Below are 20,373 nucleotides of genomic sequence, written 5' to 3' on the forward strand. Positions count from 1 at the left end.
ATTATTGGATACAACCAGGACAGCAGAAAATCCAAAGGTCTTTCTAACCATATACTGAAAGACAAATTAATAACAAATTAAGTTGTAGGAGGAAATATGTCCATTAAACCAATAGAAATTATATTTTAAAGCCAAGAGAAGACAATAGTATGGTTTATAGCAGAACTATCTAAAAGTAATAAAGCAGCTTGGTTCTGGCTTTAAAGCTGCAGAAAAACATATAATGTAATTAACTTGTTGAAGTAATTACATTTTAAGGAGCTGTATCATGTTACAAAAAGTGTCTTGTGAGGCAAATTCCATGGGGTCAGATCTGGACTGTCCAATCTGACTGTGATCATTTAAGTTCAAAGTCATTTTCGTGGTAACCGTACATTGAAGCTAGTTAGAAACATTGTGAATATGAAAAGTATGTTGGACGATAATCACACTTCCTGTCTGGCTCCACAAATATTTCATCATACAAGCTACTTTTGTATGGCTGTAGTACAATTATAAAACTCTTTTAAGAAAACATGAAAGAATTCTACCTAAGCTTCTCCACCGATCTACATATTCTATTATCTGCTAACAACCTTAATGTATTACTTATGTCAGCTTAATAGAGCAAAGTGTCAAATTAATAGGAAACTAACAAAATTTACATAATGTTGGATTGTGAAGCTGCAAGAATGTAATTTTACTATTTTGTTCTACTTGCATTGTCTTTTATTCCATCATGTAGTCGCCAATACAACAATTAAGAGTAAACTGTAGAGATGATACACAATCTAGCAACAAGGAATAAGAGACATATAAGAAGTATAGTTGATATTATCGACGAGGTGACGAGGTGAAACATGTTGAAGTGTTCAAAGGAGGAGAAGGTAGCGCAGGAATACAGGGGAGCGATCAAGGTGGGATTTAATGATAAAGGCCACAATGGTTTGGGTGGGACAGATGGTGGAAAGTGTAGCCAGGTAGGAGGCTTCAGTCAGGTGCAAGGTATCGCCACCTGTGAGTAAAATTTTTGTCAGACCGAAATATAAATATAGTTTCACGAATTATGAGTGCAAAATGATAAGAACAGCTGTGAAATAGGTTTTCTGTTGAATAACTATAAAACAGCACATACAATGGAAAAGTTGCTGAACTGCACGTTTTGAATTTCATGTGAAACAGCAAAACAAATTAAACTAAACCTAATCTGTTAGTACTAATTACTTTCATTCTAATTTTATCTACAATAGACCATTTATCATTATCACTATAGCTACTTTACTAGTTAATCATAGAGGCAGTAAACTGGACACCTTGAGGAGAAGAGCAAACCACAATCTTGCTGAAGACAACTTTATTTCTAATCTCCATGGAGGAGCTTTATTCTTTTTTCTTTTATTTTAGTTTCTTTATGCGAATGTATATCCTAGTGGCAAATGCTCATTTGGAACATGCTCCCAAACATGTCAACCAGGATTAGACATTGCACCAGTGCACTGATTTCAAACCTGTGACATTCAACTCTGGCACCTCCAGCTCCGTTTTGCTTGTATGTTTACAAACCTCAGGCAAATTAATAAACACCATTCTTAAACATGTTGAATCATCTGTGATTTTGTTATTCTACTGGAATTCTTTCCATTTAAGATTTGTTTCCTACATCCTGCTGTATCCCTCCCTTTATTTTATCAGCTTTTATTTGTAATTAGAGGAACGTAGCATATTCTCACAAACCATCTCACTTATGGACCAGTTTAAGATCATCATCTACCTGAAGCACATATCATTTGATCAGTTAGAGAGGCAGATCCTCATTCTATTTAAATAGCACAAACTTTTTGTTTTATTGCATTTCATTTGGGGGTTGGTATTTAGAACAAACACAAACTGATGTTGCAGTAGGTTGGGTGTCAGGAAGTGGCCAGGTCTGAGGAGAGGGAATCAGTGTACGAGAGCACAGAACACTGAATGCACTACCTCTTTACAAATCTCAAACCTAATCACCCAAAGCTAACTGCACCTTTGCAGAATTTAGTCATTTACAAGGCTAATTTACTAACATGATGCACAAATATTTTGAAATATTTGATTAACTAGGATATTTTTTGAATCGAGACTATTTCCATTCCAAATAAAATAATTGCCCTTGTTCCTTATACTGTCTAATTATATATTCGCATTAATAATATATGGCCCAATACTCTCTCTTTATACTGAGGAAAACCTCTGATTTCAATTGTTTTCTTTACAGAAATCTAATTATACTTTCTTAATGCAAGGTCATTGAAAATAAGGCCATTCTTAGTACCATGTGAACTTACTATCAGTGTAGTTTTGGAGAATTGTATTTTATCAGTCACTCTCCCCATACTTAAAGTAAAAGCAGCATCTCACTCTTCCCTGTATGCGGCTCTTAACATGACATCTCCACTTTAAAAAGAAATGGGTATTTCTGTCCAGTCTAATAAAGCTATGTCAAAGGTTTATGGTGTATCTGATCAATAATCATTTGGGCATTGTGGGCATGTTTGAATTATGCTGCAGTGCTCTGAATATACCAGTAAAAGTTTTTAATATATAAATTTTGGCCAGCCACAGTGGTCATACCATAATTACAAGCAGCTTGTGTTTCCAGTTTGGTATGCAGAATCCAGAACAAAGCACAAAGAAAAAGCTTTCTCTTGCAGCAACACAGACAGCCTGGTGGCTCAAAATCAAGTTCTGTAAGCAAGCTGTGCATAGGGCCGTAGGTTCAAACCCTGATTAAGATTACACTCGCGTTATTGACAACACTGCGCACAACCTGATTTGAAGCTTTCCATCAAATCCCCATCATGTCAGGATTTTCTTCTTCGAAGTCAATAAAAGCAATGCTGCACAAAATAAGAATTTTGATTTATTCAGTTTTTACCAAGTCATTATGCAAGGCAATGATTATTGAGGGGCATTATCTGCATTTTAGGGAGTTTTGGGGGAAGCTCAGTTCCTCACACAACAATATCAAATCTGCTCTAGAACTCTGTCTGGCCCCATTATAATGATGACGGTGGCACACTTGTGTTGTATCAGAACTTTTACAAGGTATTTTTTAAACATATTTTTAATCAATAAATTAGTTGAGTCATATGTCATGACATTGTGAGGAGAATTGCAAGTCCTTGTGTTTTATCAACAAGTTTCTGACTTTCTTTGCCTAACCAAGGGGATTAATTAAAAAAAGTAAAGTTGGTGCTCATTAAAATTTGTGGAGCTAGCAAGGAATGTAATTTTCCCTATTTGCAAGGCCAGCAGGCCATTTTAAAAGCGAGCCTTGGCTAGGTGTCAGCTGTGTCTTCTTGTGACATTTTCTGTCTGTTGAGCACACTCCTGCAGTGCATAAGAAAATAGGGCAACTACAGTCAGTGAGAGGAAGTCACTGGGGTCAGACAGGGCTTTGATCCTCAACTGACAGATGAGATCAGCTGGCAGATTGCTGTGTCTCTGCAGCTGATTAGAGTAAATGTGTAGAACTTTTTTGAACATATATACTGATATACTTTGGGGGGTGTTTGTGTCTCATGTGAAGCAAGGTCAACAGAGAAACGGATTTTGTCTTAAATTTGCATCTTTCCTTTCTCTGATTGAAATAAACTTTCATAGAAAATCTTTTTTTATGACTGAAGTTTGCGTGCTTGCTTTTTCCCAAAGTGTTGCTTTTAATTTGTAGACACAGATGAACCATGAATTATTTAGGTGTATTAGTATCCGTATATCAGCAGGAGCAATCAAGGTTGACAGCTTAGTAGAAATAGTTGTATGAACAACTTTACATTTTTATGCTTTCGTAAAGTAGGATATTAGGTCTGTGATATTTTAGAATCTTTTTTTCAGGCATCTTTTCTGTATGTTTCTGCCTGCCTCATTAATTGACTGGAATAATTATTTTGATTTATGTTTTTCTTTTTCCTTCTGATTCCTTGGTGATAAGGCTCCACTGTAAGACACAGTGCCTTCCTGTACCTCACCCAAGTGACTATTTATTTGATGGCCTTGACAGGGACAGTTGGCAGACTGTTCGATGATGCTCAGCCAACATGCACACATATGCACTTCCAGCAGGGGTCCCTGGGTAGCAATCAGTAGTGAGAAATCAAGCTATTTTTCTTTCTCCCTTCCAAACTCAGTGGCACTTAGACCAATTTTGGTGCCCATAACACTGTCCCAACTGAACTTAGCTTAGTCCACACACACATCACAGATCAAACTTGGGGCACTCTGGCCTGTATGTCTCAGCAACTGCACGGATAAAGTTGTTGCAGCATCAGAAGAGCTGTTACCAGGTTTTATTTATATCTCTAGTGTTGCATTTTCACTGGAATAAAAAGCCCTTGAAAAAATGCTTGGTTTAACATGGAGTACTCCTTATAATTTGATTCCTTACCTGGTCTGGCCTATATTTGACTCTAGTACTACACCAATGAGGATGACTCCTAACTGCCCTTAGGACAACTAGGAATGGGCAAGAAATGCTGGCTTTGCCAGGAACAGCTGATCCAGTGAATGAATTTAAAAAATCTTCCAGGTCAGAAAGGGAAAAGAGAAGTTTGGGGGAAGGGTGTTGAGTATGGAGGCTAAACTGTAATCAAGATTTACTTGGATTATCTACCATCAATATTGTCCAACTTCTCTTTTTCAAGTGATAGTGAAACTTTTTTTTTCATATCATAGTAGTGGCAGGAGGCACAATGTCAGGACCAGCAACTGGAACTGAGGTTTCAGTAAATGCTTTTAGTATGGTCAGCACATTGGGGGCCTAAAGACTTCATAGTGATTCCTAGATATTAGAGAGCATCTTTAATTCAGTGATGTCAAGAGTGCTTCAAGACATTTAGCAAGGTCTTTACAGAAGACCCGAGTGCCTTTTCACTCGATTGAGTTGACCGAAAAATGCACTAATTCTGTGCTGCCAGTAGGGAGTTCAGATCGGAGAGGGGATTCGATGTTATAATGCCTGTTTTTTCGAATCTACGCTCCCTTCAAAGACAGCTCCGTACTTGTTGGACTGTTCCTCTGGAGCCTGTATAAATTCCATGCCTTTCTGTCTTGGTCACAACCATTCGCATCAATATCAGGCCTAAATAGATCTCTTTAGGTTCTCCTGAGCTTAGCCCTATTAGTTCATATCATCTTTCAGCATTGCTGCTGATTCACCGCATCCTTCCTTTGGTGCTTAGCTATTATGAACATGGACTTAAATTTATTACTTCTGCTACATTAATGTTCTGCTGTCTGTAGTGTCATGTTGACCTCAGTTTTTCTTTTACACTATGCTTGAGAGTTATTCTTACCTACATGTTGTAGCTATTGCTCTGGAGGTCAAAAATTCCAAAAAAAGGAAAAATGCACATAAGAAGTCTCCCTTTTGTGCAACTATGCTCCCAGCACTCTGGAACTGTTTACCCATGCACTGTATTCAAAAGTGTAGCTCCTCTAAAACAAATGCATTTGCAGTCAGTGTTTTTGGAATAGAAATGTAATCACTTCATCTTTACTCGTTACAATCCACATTCCTTTTGAAGACAATTCCACACTTGTTGGACTGTTGCTTCAGGACCTGTATAAATTCCATGCCTTGCCGTCTTGGTCACAACCATTCCTATCAATATCAGGCCTAAATAGGTCTCTTTAGGTTCTCCTGAGCTTAGCCGTATATACCTGGTATCACCCAAATGAGGTAAGTAAAAATCTTAAAACTATATATTAAAGCAAATATTTAATCCATCAAAATAACCACCTTATCTTAGTCACAATCAGAGTAAATGTAATTGCACTGTACAATTACTCATTCACAAGACCAATCGCCATTCAGCTCAGAAATTGGGGTGTTAGACTTACTCGTTTGCAGATCTTGGGTTGTAAATTACCTTTCTTCCTCCCTTAATTAAAGCCCTGTTCCTAGTTGGTAATGAAAGTCTCTTCTGGAAGCCATCATTAATATTTATTAAGCTCCTCATATTGCAAGTTGACAGATTTCAGTAGATCAATAAAAACAATTATGCCATCAGAATTAAACTGAGCAAATATATCAAATCGTGACTCTTTAAACCCAGTTTGGATGATCTTTGGACCCTTTAATGAAGGTTGTCAGTTTCCGACTTGTTGAAGTCTGCAGCTCTTCTGTTTAAGTGTGACAATCTATTTTCTATGATTCTCGCTGTCTTATCTACAGTCCTAACCAGTTTGCAGTCTTACTTATACAACATGCCTGTGTCCTTCATCATTTGACTCATTACATGAGTTTCAATTTTTAATCGAGATATATTAAACGCATATTTTGGCATGTCCAAAAGTTCAAAGTTGATCAGGAATGCATATTTACATCTTTAATTGCAGTGCATATCTGAGTAGTGATAATCTCTTGATCGGCATCTTAACCTTTTTCCAGTTGGCCTTTTATTTTTAGTGAGGCCTCTATATAATGGTGTCATTTGTTCTAATTATGAAGACTTTTTTTAAACTAGAGTTTGAGGGCAGGCTATTGATCATAATTTCCAATTGAAGGCTTTGTCAAGATTTCAACTAACCTTTCTTTACGGGGTGAGCTTCACCAATTCCCATCAAGACCGGGTCACCCATTATTATGTGCAACAGGAGAACTTTCCAGGCAGCTTATCCCAGAGAAATACACCTCTTGTTGGTCACTCATAGTACTTATATTGAGCATAAAGAAGGCCAAGAGGAATAATGGATGAAGCAGAACACAAAAATTAGGAATAAATATAAATTTCAGAAATGCATTTTTCTGTTTCTTCAAAGTAAAGAACTCAGACCTTAGCTTTTCCAATGTTTTAATTGGTTAATGGAGTGATTAGCAGAATCATACAAACCAGTAAACTCCAAGGCATAATCCCTGGTCTCGACTGACATACTTGATCTCAGCTTGTGGCATGCTAGTGTTTCTATAATTAATCTCAACGTCCCAGTTTAAAGGAAAAGTTTGCTAGTGGTGCTTCTCCTTATTTCTGTTGAGTGATCCCTGTAGGAAGTGTGATCATCACTGACAGTGGGATCAAACTTCTTTGTGATGCCATTTGCAGTCAAATAGCATGCTGACACTGCTTAAGAACACACATGAAGAATGGTCATTTCGTAGAGATGCTGGGCTGGTACAGGTTAATTAGTGTCTGTGCAGTTTTAATCACCATGGGGTCAACTCATCAGAAGGACTGTATCCTACCATGTTCCTCTATCATTATTTGGCAGTTTCTTTTTTCCTCTGCTGTGCATTTTTTAATGCAAAAGGGAAATCTGTGTTCTATACAACCGAAAATATAAATAAGCAGAAAGTCTTCCAATTATTGTATTTATTTTCAATATTGACATAAATTATTAAGGAGCAGCCCATAAACCAGATGGTTTGTACATAAAACCTTCATTGTTTAGTATCTGTACTTCTTGTTTTTCTCTCTACTTCTTGTGTTTCTCTCTCTGTCATCCCTATTCATCCTACTGCAGCTGGGGCAGCAGGATGGTCTGGGACGTAGGCATCTGAATGTCATCTCATTTTCCCTCTCCTGAGATGGGACGTCTCATTTCTATGTCTCGTGTTCTATCCCAGATTGACAGAATTCACTTAAGTGGAGCAGGAGGAGCTGAGTGACAGGCTGATCTGGGACTCAAACTTGTGACCTTTTGGTTGGGGGTCGTGCACTCGGGGCCTGAGCTCCCAGATTTCCCAGTATAGCTGTGTTCATTTCTGTTCTTGAGTTTTCCTGCATTTCACTTTTAAAGATTAGACAAGTTTTTTTTTTCACTGTTTCAGAATTCACTTACTATATATTCTATTAAAGCAGTCATCTGTTTTTGTCATTCTGAAATTCAGTCAGCGTATTTTGGGAAGTTAATTACGTTCATTAGAGCTGTGTACTGGGAGAAGTAAATGAAAGGCTGAGTACACAGGCAAAAGTGTGTAGCTGTTGCCTTGGTGAGGTGACCATTGTTCAGAAACAAAAAATCTTCGTGGGTGAAATCCATCTCCAGTGAAGCCACTGAATTTCATTTCAGTCATTTCCAGCTCAGTGTTATGTAAATATATTTTATGTAAAATATACCAGCTTACCGAAACCCCTTACCTGAATCATGTCGAGCACCCGGTTACCTCATGTATTAGTTATCAGTTGTGCTTTTCAGATGACAAATTAATTTCAATATTTGTTGTAAAAACATTATATTTCCAAGGAAAGAGTTCATCTCACAAGTTTTTGCATGCAAGATCCTAGTCTTAACTTGCCCTTATGGTCGAGGTGCGGAGCAATGGCACAGCCACAGAAAGAGGGCAGGTGAATTATTTTGCTCTGTCCATGCAGATCCAGTGAGCAGTTAATGAGCAGCACCGGCATTGAGCATATTACTGGGTGATGACATGAAGGCTGTAATCTAATCTCAGGATGCAATGATGATTTTAAACTCTTGGAGTTTATTTTATCAACTGAATCTTTTGATTAGATTACTACTGTTTATTTACCACAGGATGTATAACCTTCCTCATTCGTTTTTGAATTGGTATGTAGAGAGTAAACGAAATTCAAAGAATAAAGAAAGCCATCTCAAAAGAAGTTTTATTTAACTTTACACATTTAGGTCTGGATTTTACACCACCTCGTCACCCCACCCCCCCCCAACCCCCCGCACCGCTGCCCTGAGGCCGGTTTGGAGGCAGTGGGCATGGAATATTGCCATGGGTGGCGGGGGTTCAGCAGCAGGGCAGAGGGCCCGTCACTCAGTGATCTTCCCGGGAGCGGGATAGGCTGATAATGACCTCCCTGCCCAGAGGCCAATTGAGGCCTTTAAGTGGCCTATTAATTGACAATTAAGGGCCTCTTCCTGCCACCACTATCTTACCAGCAGCAAGATGGAGACGGGGGGGGGGGGGTGGGTGCCTTGTAAAACAAGGCGCCCTCCCTGTGGGCTTGGGGGCGTTCCCTCCTCCATGGGCAATTTGAAGATCCCCACCGGGACCTAATTCACTCCCCCCAGGACACCACTCCCCTGGATCGCAAGACCATCCCCCAGTTCCCCCTTGCTGGGGCCTTCCGGACTGGCCCCAGTGACCCTCCCTCACTTAATTTGGGTCCGGGTTCCCACCGCTGAGCCTGTGTCCAAGGCCTCTGCAGTACCGCCGGTGGTCACTGCCGGTGGCACTGCCGATACCGCTGAGCTGCCGGCACTCTGGCTGGCATCTCATGGAGGCGCGATCCTTGTCTTTAAAGGAACGGGGATCCCACCTCCTGAAACTTACATATAAAAACACCGGAGGATAACTCCGGGGGGCAGCGAAAATGCAAAGGCAGGGATCCCCCTGCCTTTTCGGCCCGGGATGGGGAGCCCTGCCTCCAACACGAAATCCAGCCCTTAATGTCACATCATGCTGAATATATTCTGTTAAGTAGATTTGGTTGAAGTTTGAATTAGAATATAGTTTTATGTTCAGAACTAGCAGATGTGAAACGACAATAACATTTCTGCTGAATACTGTGACTATCCTTACAATAATTCCCATACTAAATAAAATAATTACTGTAAGTACCATGGGATAAAATTTCCTCTGTCTGTTATGTTTAATGAAAAAAAATTTCTTTCTCATGGGGTTTATGATTACATAACACACAAGAAATTTTCCCCCAATGTTTTTCTGATAATGGAGTGTCAGATGGATGTTGTTGTACTCCATCTGCTGTAACGGGAAATGTGAGTGTGATACATTAAATAATATAATTATTCAATCGGTTGAGGATTACCTCTTTCCTTGCTTAAGGCTGTAATAGTAAAACAATTCTTATATAGAGGTATATAAAATCATTACAGTTAGAGAAAAAATTAACTCAGAATAAATTGAACTGCAGGAGTAGAACATGGGTTCAGACTAGTAAAAGATCATTTTAGGACTGATATCAGAAAATTCTTCTTGCTAAGAGTGACCAGCATGTGCAATAGATTTGGGGATAAAATAGTGAAGGCAAAGACTGGAAGCATATAAGACACAGTTGGAAGCTGGAATAAAAACAAAGTGTTAGGATCACTCTGGCAAGGTGAACCAGATGGGAAGAATGGCCTTCCTCATCCATAATTACCTTGTGATCTTGTGTAAAAGAAGTGGCTAATGCCAAATGGTATTGTAGGTATAATACTGATGATTTGTTTAATACTGAAATGCTAAGAACTAACCAAGGATATTGTTCTGTTGCTGGAATACTTGTCAGATAAGCACTCCAATCCTACACGGTCATGTATAATGTATATTATCAAGTATATGCCCAAAGCACATGAGGCTTACTTTATGAGTGTAATTCTCCTTTGTGTGAATTAACTAATGCTCATAGATTAAAAATACCTTCATAAAATAAAAGCAAAAATACTGCGGATGCTGGAAATCTGAAACAAAAACAAGAAATGCTGGAATCACTCAGCAGGTCTGGCAGCATCTGTGGAAAGAGAAGCAGAGGTAGAAGCGGGCTGTCCGGGGTTGCGGGACTATGAGGTTGGAAGCTGTCGAGGGAAGATCTCCAGAGGAGATCTGCTTCTCTTTCCACAGATGCTGCCAGACCTGCTGAGTGATTCCAGCATTTCTTGTTTTTGTTAAAAATACCTTCATATCTATTTGTAAAAATTTAATTCATATGGTACTGGGGTCCTCTTTTCAAAGGCCAGAATCCACTTGAACAAAATACAGTACAGTAATTCTTGAAACAAGCAATGAGTGTGTTCCTGAGATCCTGATTTTTTTTTACTGCTGGTACTGATGAACTCAATTGACCGATGGAACAGAAATTATCAAAGCTGTGGATGAAAAGAAAATAATGTTTAGATGGAATTAAATTGTGACAGTCTGACCTTGTTTATGCTCCTCAATCTAAATAATTAGACTGTGTGTGTATAGGCTTGTGAGTCATTATGGTACTGCTGCAAAGATCATATTATTACAGAATACCAGTAATCTTACCAGATTACTGAGGAATAACTCCCTCCAGCAAAATGGTCTTGCTGTATGATTGTTTTGGTGCTTTTTACATGTAACTATCTTGTTTTCTTCTTCATTAGATAATCCTGGGTTTTACATGCTACAGTAGAGTTCTGTAAATAGTATAAATTTTAGCTTTTGACAGTAGCAGAAAACAGGCAGTAGTGGGTGGCTGCTTGTTATACACGCCGTCCTATTTTCCTTTCTGCTGATGTGCATGGAAAGGATATGCAACGGTTGGCCAATCTGCTGCAACCCATTTTCTGCCATCATTGAAAATTAAAAAAAGCTGCCCTTTCTGAATCATTTGGCAATGGATTGGAATTGATGCATCAGACCCAACAAATGATGCTGAACATGTATAAGGAGTTTATTAAGTGCGACGTTGATAGATTGTGTTAGCAGATTACAGTTTATAAACTAAGTTCCAAGAGCTTTTTTGTGCATTGCAACAACATAAAAATGTTTAAAATTTTAATTTAAAGATTGTCTGATGGGAAGTTTAGCCACATTTCCTCATCTCTCTGGCATTCTTTCAATCCATTCAAGACTGATGAGATAGGAGCACTCACACCTACAGCAAGAAGGATTTGAGCCAACTCTACATATGCATAATTTAACAGGCTTACTCTTAGAGATGAGGGGATTAGCTGTTAGGGGGGAGGGAAGTGCTGCACTAATGGAACTGTGTGCTGAACTGAGGTTGGAGCAGAGGCAAATTGTTGGGTCAGAGGAAGGGAATGCTATTCTGCGTATAATTGTGTTCTATCTCACACAGGTGTGCTTTTGCTGACATTGCTGCAAAAAAGTGTATGTGTTCCATTCCTCATCCTGATCACCACAGTTTGCCTCCCTCAAAAAATATTTGCAGTTTTTTTAGTGTTTAGTCCAACATGTACTTAAGCTTTTTTGAAATGACAGGTTATTTTTTAGTCAAATACCAAATCATTGGCAGCCATCTTATTAAAATGTACTCAACATTCTAAGGTGCTGGGACACAGTAAATTTAAACATTTTAGCTGTTTATCCTGCACTTCTATAAAATGTATGCATCTTTATGCATTTTTAAAGTTCATTTTCACGTCTGAATTCAAGTCAGCTTTTTCAGGCTTCTGTCATCAGTGTTCATTCCAGTATGGAGGAAGAATAGTGAGAATTTCCTCAATTTATTATTTTTAGTGACAGAGTAGACTTGATTACAACAAAATACTAAACCGTGAACAAAAGGAAAATACAGGCCCAGATTTTGCTGTCACCGATGATGCAACGTTGCTTGCTGCTGACCTCGAGGAAAGCTGCCCACAAAGATCTAGCGATCTCTGTGATGTGGATTTCTCTTTACCAAAGTCAGTTTGAACCTGTTACCAAATCAAGCGGTCTGAAGCAACAGTGATGTCATCAAGCAGGCTAATCAGCCAATCATATTGAAGTGTTCTCATTGACAGCAAACCAGGAAGTAAAATGCACTGATTATCTTTCGCTTCAAATTAATTTTTACAGGGAGCAAAATAAATGATTGGGACATACACATGGGATTAAGGTAGAAACTGAAATATTATAAGCAAACTTCTTTTAAAAATTATAAAAATATGTGGAATGTTTTACTATAATGGAGAAATTTGACATTCCACAAATATAAACTTAGTTTTTCAGGACCAGAGAGGATTTTCAGCAGTAATTGTGAACTTAGTATACCATTACAAACCCAGTTGCACCTCGTTCAACAAGGCATAACATTTTCAAGAGTTTTTACAGCAAAATTATTAGCCTGAAAGGGCAAGTTCTCATCAGTTCATTGATTTCCACTTGATTGTAGTCTGGGAGGACTTCAGCATTGCACCCCATGAGAAGCATAGAATCACTGACAGCACTTTCTGGATTTCTGCATTTAGCTGTGCATGAGCAGACTCTAGAAGGTGCCCTTAGTTTCAGAGGAGTAATGACAGCAAGCGCTGACAGTTTCACTGTCATTAATACTGCAAAATTCGGGTCACACCATTCCCTGGCTCTGCTAAGACAATCATGAAATTCTTCTACCATCTACTCTGAATACTCTCTGTAGAGGAGAATGAAATTTTTGCATCAGTTTTAGTATAGCATTTATTTTCCAACATTGAATATCATTTGTACAAAGTGACTTCTATGCATCATTTAAAAATTTAAACTTTAAGGGCATTTAAGTGGTCATTGGATAGACATATGGATGAAAATGGAATAGTGTAGGTCAGATGGTTTCACAGGTCGGTGCAACATCGAGGGCTGAAAGGCCTGTACTGCGCTGTAATGTTCTAAAAAAAAATAGATTTTGAGTTGTTAAATAACTGCCTTCTGTTTCTTTTCACAGATCCTGATGGTGGAAGATCTGGAACCTCAGCATCAAATGCCTGTACATTGTCAGCTTTTAGCACAATAGTGCTATCTCTGTCAGCTAGATCAGCATTATGGTGAAAACATACACTGACCTACCTAACATCATATAATCTGTCAACAATCTAAAGACTTATAATGAGTAAATCTGCAAATTTTGCGAGTGTGCGTTTAATGACTCACCAATGTTATCTTTTCCTATAAATCTTTATTACTGTATCTTAGTCATTTCAAATTTATGTGGACACACCTATAATTACCAATATAATTCATCCACCAGATTAAACTGAGAGATACATTCTTTGCCTGAGGTTTCCTTCAGGTTTTTCAAATGCACTAAAGTCAACATCTGAAAAACATCAGACACTTGATGTTACCAAAGCGTGCAATCTAACAGTTTGCATATAATGTACAGATGGTTATATTTATACATGTGAAATGTTCAATATTTTGAAAGTTGTAATTTAACACAATTCGTTAATGTATCTTGGAATGTGTTGTAGCTTTTTAACATTGTAATACAATTTTCAAACTTGTCACCTGTACCTGAAATCACTGTTGCTTGTACTAAAATAGGAGATCTAACCAGATAACATTGGTGAAATAGCTATACCTTAAATAACAAAGGTTTCTCTGAAATATCCAGGTACAGTCATAACAAATGAAAAGTATAATGTATGTATTCATTTCCACATTTCACAACAACTAATGACTTTTTATTATTTTAAGCACATTCTATTTTTGTTGCAGCAAGCAAAGCAGAACCTGGATTATCTAGTGTATCCTAATGTAGTAACAATGAAATTTAATTAAAATACAATGATGAAGAAGCCTAAAATTGATTATTAGGTATGCATTGGTATGAGTGTAATATACAGCATATTTACAAAGTCTATGGCATAGTGGGGGATAAAAGAACAAGACAAGAGTTCAGAAAGATAAAATGAATCAAAATCTGTGATGTTGCAATGTTGCATGTGAAGGTGCATTTATATTGCTGTTAAATTAATGTACATAAAGTCTTAAAGTGCATATTTGTAAATATGTCAGGAGAAACATCACTTTACAATAAGCTGTTACTAGAATAGTTGCAAAGGTGAGCTGAAGTCAGTTCGTTTACCAGATTGAATTGTATGGTTGTTATAGTCTTTGAAAAGTTTGATCTACTTTCCGAAAAATAATTGTTTACAACTATGTTTTTTAAACTTCAAATCTGTTTTATATTTTTCATTCGTCTGTTATGACTGGCCACTGTTAATGTAGGCAGCAGTATTTACATTTAAATATTGTTTGCTTAATTCTGTAAATAGTAATTTGACAGAATCCTTTGAAATAAATCTGTCTTGAAACAGTTTTCCCCCTATTATCCTCCTCTTCATAATCCCATAGGTCACTGTTTTCTATTGGTAGTAAAAGTTGATGTTTCATGATCCTAACTCTTTACCAGATGTGGTCAAGATATATGTTGGAAATCAAATCTGAGATATACACAATTGTAATTTAAGTATGAAATCAAATTTAGAATTCGGATTTTAAAAATGCATCATGTGAGCTAGGCTCAGCTTGAAGACTGTGCACACACAGGGCTAAAATATGTACATATCTTGAGCTCCTGTGACATTGTTCATTGGTATTACAGATTCTGTGATGTCATTTAAGCCTAAACATGAGAGCAGTTCACTTATTACTGTCATACATTTGCCCAAATTTTCCTATCAAAATAACAGGGCGGCTAATAATGCTCTATTCTTTATGTCTAAATGGTGCAGCAACGTCAGGCAAGGAGCAGATGCACAGTGAAATTCAAATATCCAAAAGTTGCTGTGCCAGTTGTGCCACTCCTCCACTAGCTTTACAAAAATGGTATCTCACTATTTGGCTCAGCATTGAAATGGATTGAACGTTGTAAATTTGCTGTATTTGCCAAGTAGATCTGAACTAATCTTGCCACAGAAAGTTAAGTTTTGTCCATTCCAGTCTAAGTACCCTTTTAATGATGGGAGCTGATCAGTGTTAATTGCTGCCAAACAACCTCTCTGGCACTGAAAATTAACTATTATAAGTGTGGAGTCTCTTTCCTGCAGATTTTAATTGTTCTCGATTTTAAAAACATAAAACTTTCAATATTTTTAAACTTTTCCTTTCTGTCTTTTTTTTTGTAATCCAATCTTTTTTCCCCTCTCTTCCTTTCTCTTCTTATACCTGATTTTATATTGATTTCACCCACTCAAATTTACAGTTCATTCTTAGTCCTTGTACTGTTCATTTCACAATTCTTCAGTCAGATCTCATATGCCTGGTTTCCCTCGCAGCATTATCAGCTTGTACTTTCAGCAACTTGCCACACAAAAATGTTAAAAACCTAATCATGCAAGGGCAAATAGGAGGGTGGGAGAGGGGATTGAAACTGCTAATTAAGTTTTAAATTTATTTTTTGAAGACCTGCACCTTTAAAAATTTAAATGGACCTTGAAGGGCTTGAAGCCCTTTAAAAATGGCACCGGGACCTGTGTGGTGGCGCCGTTGCCGGGGACGGAGCACCCGCCCCCTCTACGTCATCGGTGGCTGGCATTCCGCCCCTTCCGTGTAAATGAGCCGCCACGCTGCAGCACAGATCTTGCACGTGCGCAGTGCCGTTTTTGAAGCTCGCTGCCAAAATTCAGCCTATTAGTTAGATTAGATTTTTCTTTCCTATTTAAAAAATGTGCTTAAGATGCATGTAATGTTTTTTACTCCCCCCTATATCTCTATTCCCAGTTACTTACATAATATGTTTTTGCTTTACCTCCATGATGGATTTGTATTATTTCCTGAAAAAAGAAATTGTATTTATTTCTAAGACAAAATTTTCCTTTTCTTAGTCATTCATATGATTATAAAAGGTACTTTCCCCTCTCCTGACTTCTAATGATGGATTTCTAGTTCTTACTGAAACTGCTATTGGTAAAGCATAATCCAGAAAGGCTTTTATCCTCACTGTTCGTGGTTGAAATGACTAGCATTTGAACAGTTAGTCATTTGCTATAGCTACAGCGCTGACTAAATCTGGCCTCAGTGTCAAGGTCAGCATCAAAGCAACTCCTAATTATCCATCTGTGACCCATCACAAACCAAACCCCCTTAGCAGTTCAAAAAAAATCTCATCTCAAACAACAGTTCAGAATTTGTATTTAATGGCTTTACATGTTTTAAACACTGGGGAAAGAACACAAACCTTTATTTTAAATTATTTTTCAGTGTTGTTCACACCTCACAGTTGTTATTTGTGTGTTTTCTGCCTGGTTGCCACAGTACACTCTGGCATCATAATTCCACAGGAACAGGTTGTAAACTGTAACTCCTATAATGCACTCTTATCTTGCACACATACATTCAGAATCTCTCCACAGGAGCTACAACTCTCTGGCTCTTTTCTGTCTAGTTGTTAAAGTGATGTGCATTATCACAGTACACTCTGAATATCATAGTTCTACATAAGTATGATGTGCTGGTCTCTCACTCACAATTTTATACAGTTGGCTTACAACAATGGGAAATATCCAGCACTCAAGTTGAGATGAAATTTTCAACCCAAGCACGAGACAGAAGAGTGATCCTCTATTTGGAGAAAACTTCTTGCAGGCATTTCCGACATTAATGCCTCAGATTTTGGCTCAACAGCAACACTGTTTTCAGCGCTATGGAAACAGCAGCTGAAAAAAATGGCAGTAGGAGGGTCTGCTCCTGAAGACTTTCGGTGGAGCCCACACAGATTGCCATGCTTGGAAGGACAATAACACAGACCTTCTGTGCATGTGTCAGAAGCCTGCAGACTGGGCAGATTGTGGCACTAGTCAGTGCCTAATGCTACTTTGATGCGTAACTTGCCATTTTGGACCCCACAGGTCCTGATAACACCCTCTCTTAAACATGCACAGCTGACCATGCGTTCAGCTGCATAAGGGATCCCCCACAACTTTCAGGTGAGGTGCTTTTTCCTTTGCTGCTGCAGTTAGTGGAAATACTGTGAACTGTGTTGATGGAGAAGTTGACAGATTCGTTTAGATAGAAGAGAGCGATACTGGACCTTTGGAGGATCGGTGGGGATTTGAATGGTCTCTGAGCAGAAAACTTGCTCTCAGTCATGTGGCTATATTTGCAGTTCCTCTTGGGCTGCAGTCGGATTTGGAGATGGAGCAGAGGCAGCAGGGAGAAGAGGCTTTTTGCAAAGGGAAAAGGAGGAGGGTTCTCAACAGAACTCCTCACCCCCCCTGGAGCCTTCAGACAGCATGTCTCCTACCTCCACCTCAGCCAGGAGCAGTGACTGCAGCATCCTCAACAACCAAGTAATCATGAGGGCACAGCCCATGCCACCAGGCTTTCAGTGACCACCTCAGGAGGAGTGGGAGGAAGAGGCATCTGGAACATCATCGCTCCAGATGGGCTGTGCATGAGAAACTCATTAGACTCCAGTTCCCCTGAAAAAATTCCCATATCACCATTGCTCCACACTTCCCCACCATACCATCCTCTTGGCCTATTTCCTTAAATAAAAGACACCACAAAACAACCATTCCATACCAGCTTTATCCAAAGAACTTCCAATAATATATGCAAATTCTCCCTGTGACCGCGTGGGTTTCCACCGGGTGCTCTGGTTTCCTCCCATAGCCAAAGATCTGCAGGTTGTTAGGTAAATTGGCCATTGTAAATTGCCCCCCGTGTAGGTAGGTGGTAGGAGAATGGTGGGGATGTGGTAGGGAATATGAAATTAACGTAGGATTAGTAATAAATGGGTGGTTGCCGATCAGCACAGACTCGATGGGCCGAAGGGCCTGTTTCAGTGCAGTATCTCTCTATGACAATACTTAACTATTCACCCTAGTGCATTCCCTTAGTGCCTGCCTTGCAGATGTCTTTGCCTGTCCTTGTTCTCCTACCCAATGCTACCCCAGTGGCTTCAGCGTGGCAGGTAGAAGATTTCTGACTTTCAATGGGGGAGACTGCAGATGACCTAGCAGGATGCCCTCGAGCAGTCCTGGGCCTTGAAGGCCTAGCTACGAACTGTACCACCTTGGCATGGGCAGCAGCAGTCTGGGCTGGCTGATAGACAACATCAAGGCCACTGCAGCAATGGTGGAAACACAAAAGATGTCATCCTGAGAGAGAACAGCAGGGTCATGCAACACGGAGCCATTGCCACTCCCCTCGGGTATCACCTCGGCAATCCAAGTAATCTGTTGGAGCACAGAGATCAGACTGCTGTGAGAGCCTGCAAGCGCCTTACAGCACTGGTATATGCAGCCATGATGGCAGCAGTCTATGACTGCATGACACCAAGCTGGGCTTGCACAGCAAGAAGCAGAGATCTCATGACCTCAGTCTGAGGTTCCACTGCAATATTCAGAGGCTGGGTGGCTTCTGCCTTTGCTGCAATGAAAGGTGAGACATTGGCCATCAGACACTGCATCATGGCTAGGTATGTGGAATCTGTAAGAGGTGTGAAGCTTGCAGCAGTGGTAAGTGTGTGAGGGTGATGTGAGGTATATGTATTCTTCCTCATCTTCTTCCTCTTTGGCCTCCTTGTCTCGGGAGACAATGGGTAAGCGCCTGCAGGTGGTCAGTGGTTTGTGGAGCAGCGCCTGAAGTGGCTATAAAGGCCAATACTAGAGTGACAGACTCTTCCACAGGTGCTGCAGATAAAATTGGTTGTTGGGGCTGTTACACAGTTGGCTCTCCCCTTGCGCTTCTGTCTTTTTTCCTGCCAACTGCTCAGTCTCTTCGACACGCCACACTTTAGCCCCGCCTTTATGGCTGCCCGCCAGCTCTGGCGATCGCTGGCAACTGACTCCCATGACTTGTGATCAATGTCACAGGACTTTATGTCACGTTTGCAGACGTCTTTAAAGCGGAGACAAGGACGGCCAGTGGGTCTGATATCAGTGGCGAGCTCGCTGTACAATGTGTCCTTGGGGATCCTGCCATCTTCCATGCGGCTCACATGGCCAAACCATCTCATGTGCCGCTGACTCAGTAGGATGTATATGCTGGGGATGTTGGCCGCCTCGAGGACTTCTGTGTTGGAGTTACGGTCCTGCCACCTGATGCCAAGGATTCTCCGGAGGCAGCGAAGATGGAATGAATTGAGACGTCGCTCTTGGCTGACGTACATTGTCCAGGCCTCGCTGCCGTAGAGCAAGGTGCTGAGGACACAGGCTTGATACACTTGGACTTTTGTGTTCCGTGTAAGTGTGCCATTTTCCCACACTCTCTTGGCCAGTCTGGACATAGCAGTGGAAGCCTTTCCCATGCGCTTGTTGATTTCTGCATCGAGAGACAGGTTACTGGTGATAGTTGAGCCTAGGTAGGTGAACTCTTGAACCACTTCCAGAGCATGGTCATCGATATTGATGGATGGAACATTACTGACGTCCTGTCCCATGATGTTCGTTTTCTTGAGGCTGATGGTTAGGGCCAAATTTGTTGCAGGCAGCCGCAAACCTGTCAATGAGACTCTGCAGGCACTCTTCAGTGTGAGATGTTAATGCAGCATCGTCAGCAAAGAGAAGCTCCCTGATGAGGACTTTCCGTACTTTGGTCTTCGCTCTTAGACGGGCAAGGTTGAACAACTTGCCACCTGATCTGGCGTGGAGGAAACTTCCTTCTTCTGAAGACTTGAATGCATATGAGAGCAGCAGGGAGAAAAAAATCCAAAACAGTGTAGGTGCGAGAACACAGCCCTGTTTCACGCCACTCAGGATAGGAAAGGGGTCTGATGAGGTGCCGCGATGCTGAATTGTGCCTTTCATATTGTCATAGAATGAGGTGATGATACTTAGTAGCTTTGGTGAACATCCGATCTTTTCTAGTAGTCTGAAGAGACCACGTCTGCTGACGAGGTCAAAGTCTTTGGTGAGATCAATGAAAGCAACGTAAAGGGGCATCTGTTGTTCGTGGCATTTCTCCTGCAGCTGACGAAGGGAGAACAGCATGTCAATGGTCGGTCTCTCTGCTTGAAAGCCACACTGTGCCTCAGGGTAGACATGCTCGGC

At 39.9% G+C, this 20,373-nt stretch overlaps 1 protein-coding gene across 5 annotated transcripts in view; it reads left to right on the forward strand.

Moving 5' to 3' along the window:
- Positions 1 to 15,725, forward strand: part of LOC137380015 (contactin-4-like) — a 1,659,092-nt gene extending 1,643,367 nt beyond the window's left edge. For 3 of the 5 annotated variants that reach the window (XM_068051491.1, XM_068051492.1, XM_068051493.1), the window contains exon 23: positions 13,320 to 15,725. In XM_068051491.1, coding sequence (XP_067907592.1) covers positions 13,320 to 13,423 — 104 coding nt within the window. In that variant the 3' untranslated portion in view covers positions 13,424 to 15,725. The remainder of the gene's footprint in view (positions 1 to 13,319) is intronic. The other 2 variants (XM_068051495.1, XM_068051494.1) reach the window with 1 other exon arrangement.
- The last annotated feature ends 4,648 nt before the right edge of the window (positions 15,726 to 20,373 follow it).

This window comes from Heterodontus francisci, chromosome 19, assembly GCF_036365525.1.
Source record: "Heterodontus francisci isolate sHetFra1 chromosome 19, sHetFra1.hap1, whole genome shotgun sequence".
Classification (NCBI taxonomy): Eukaryota; Metazoa; Chordata; class Chondrichthyes; order Heterodontiformes; family Heterodontidae; genus Heterodontus; species Heterodontus francisci.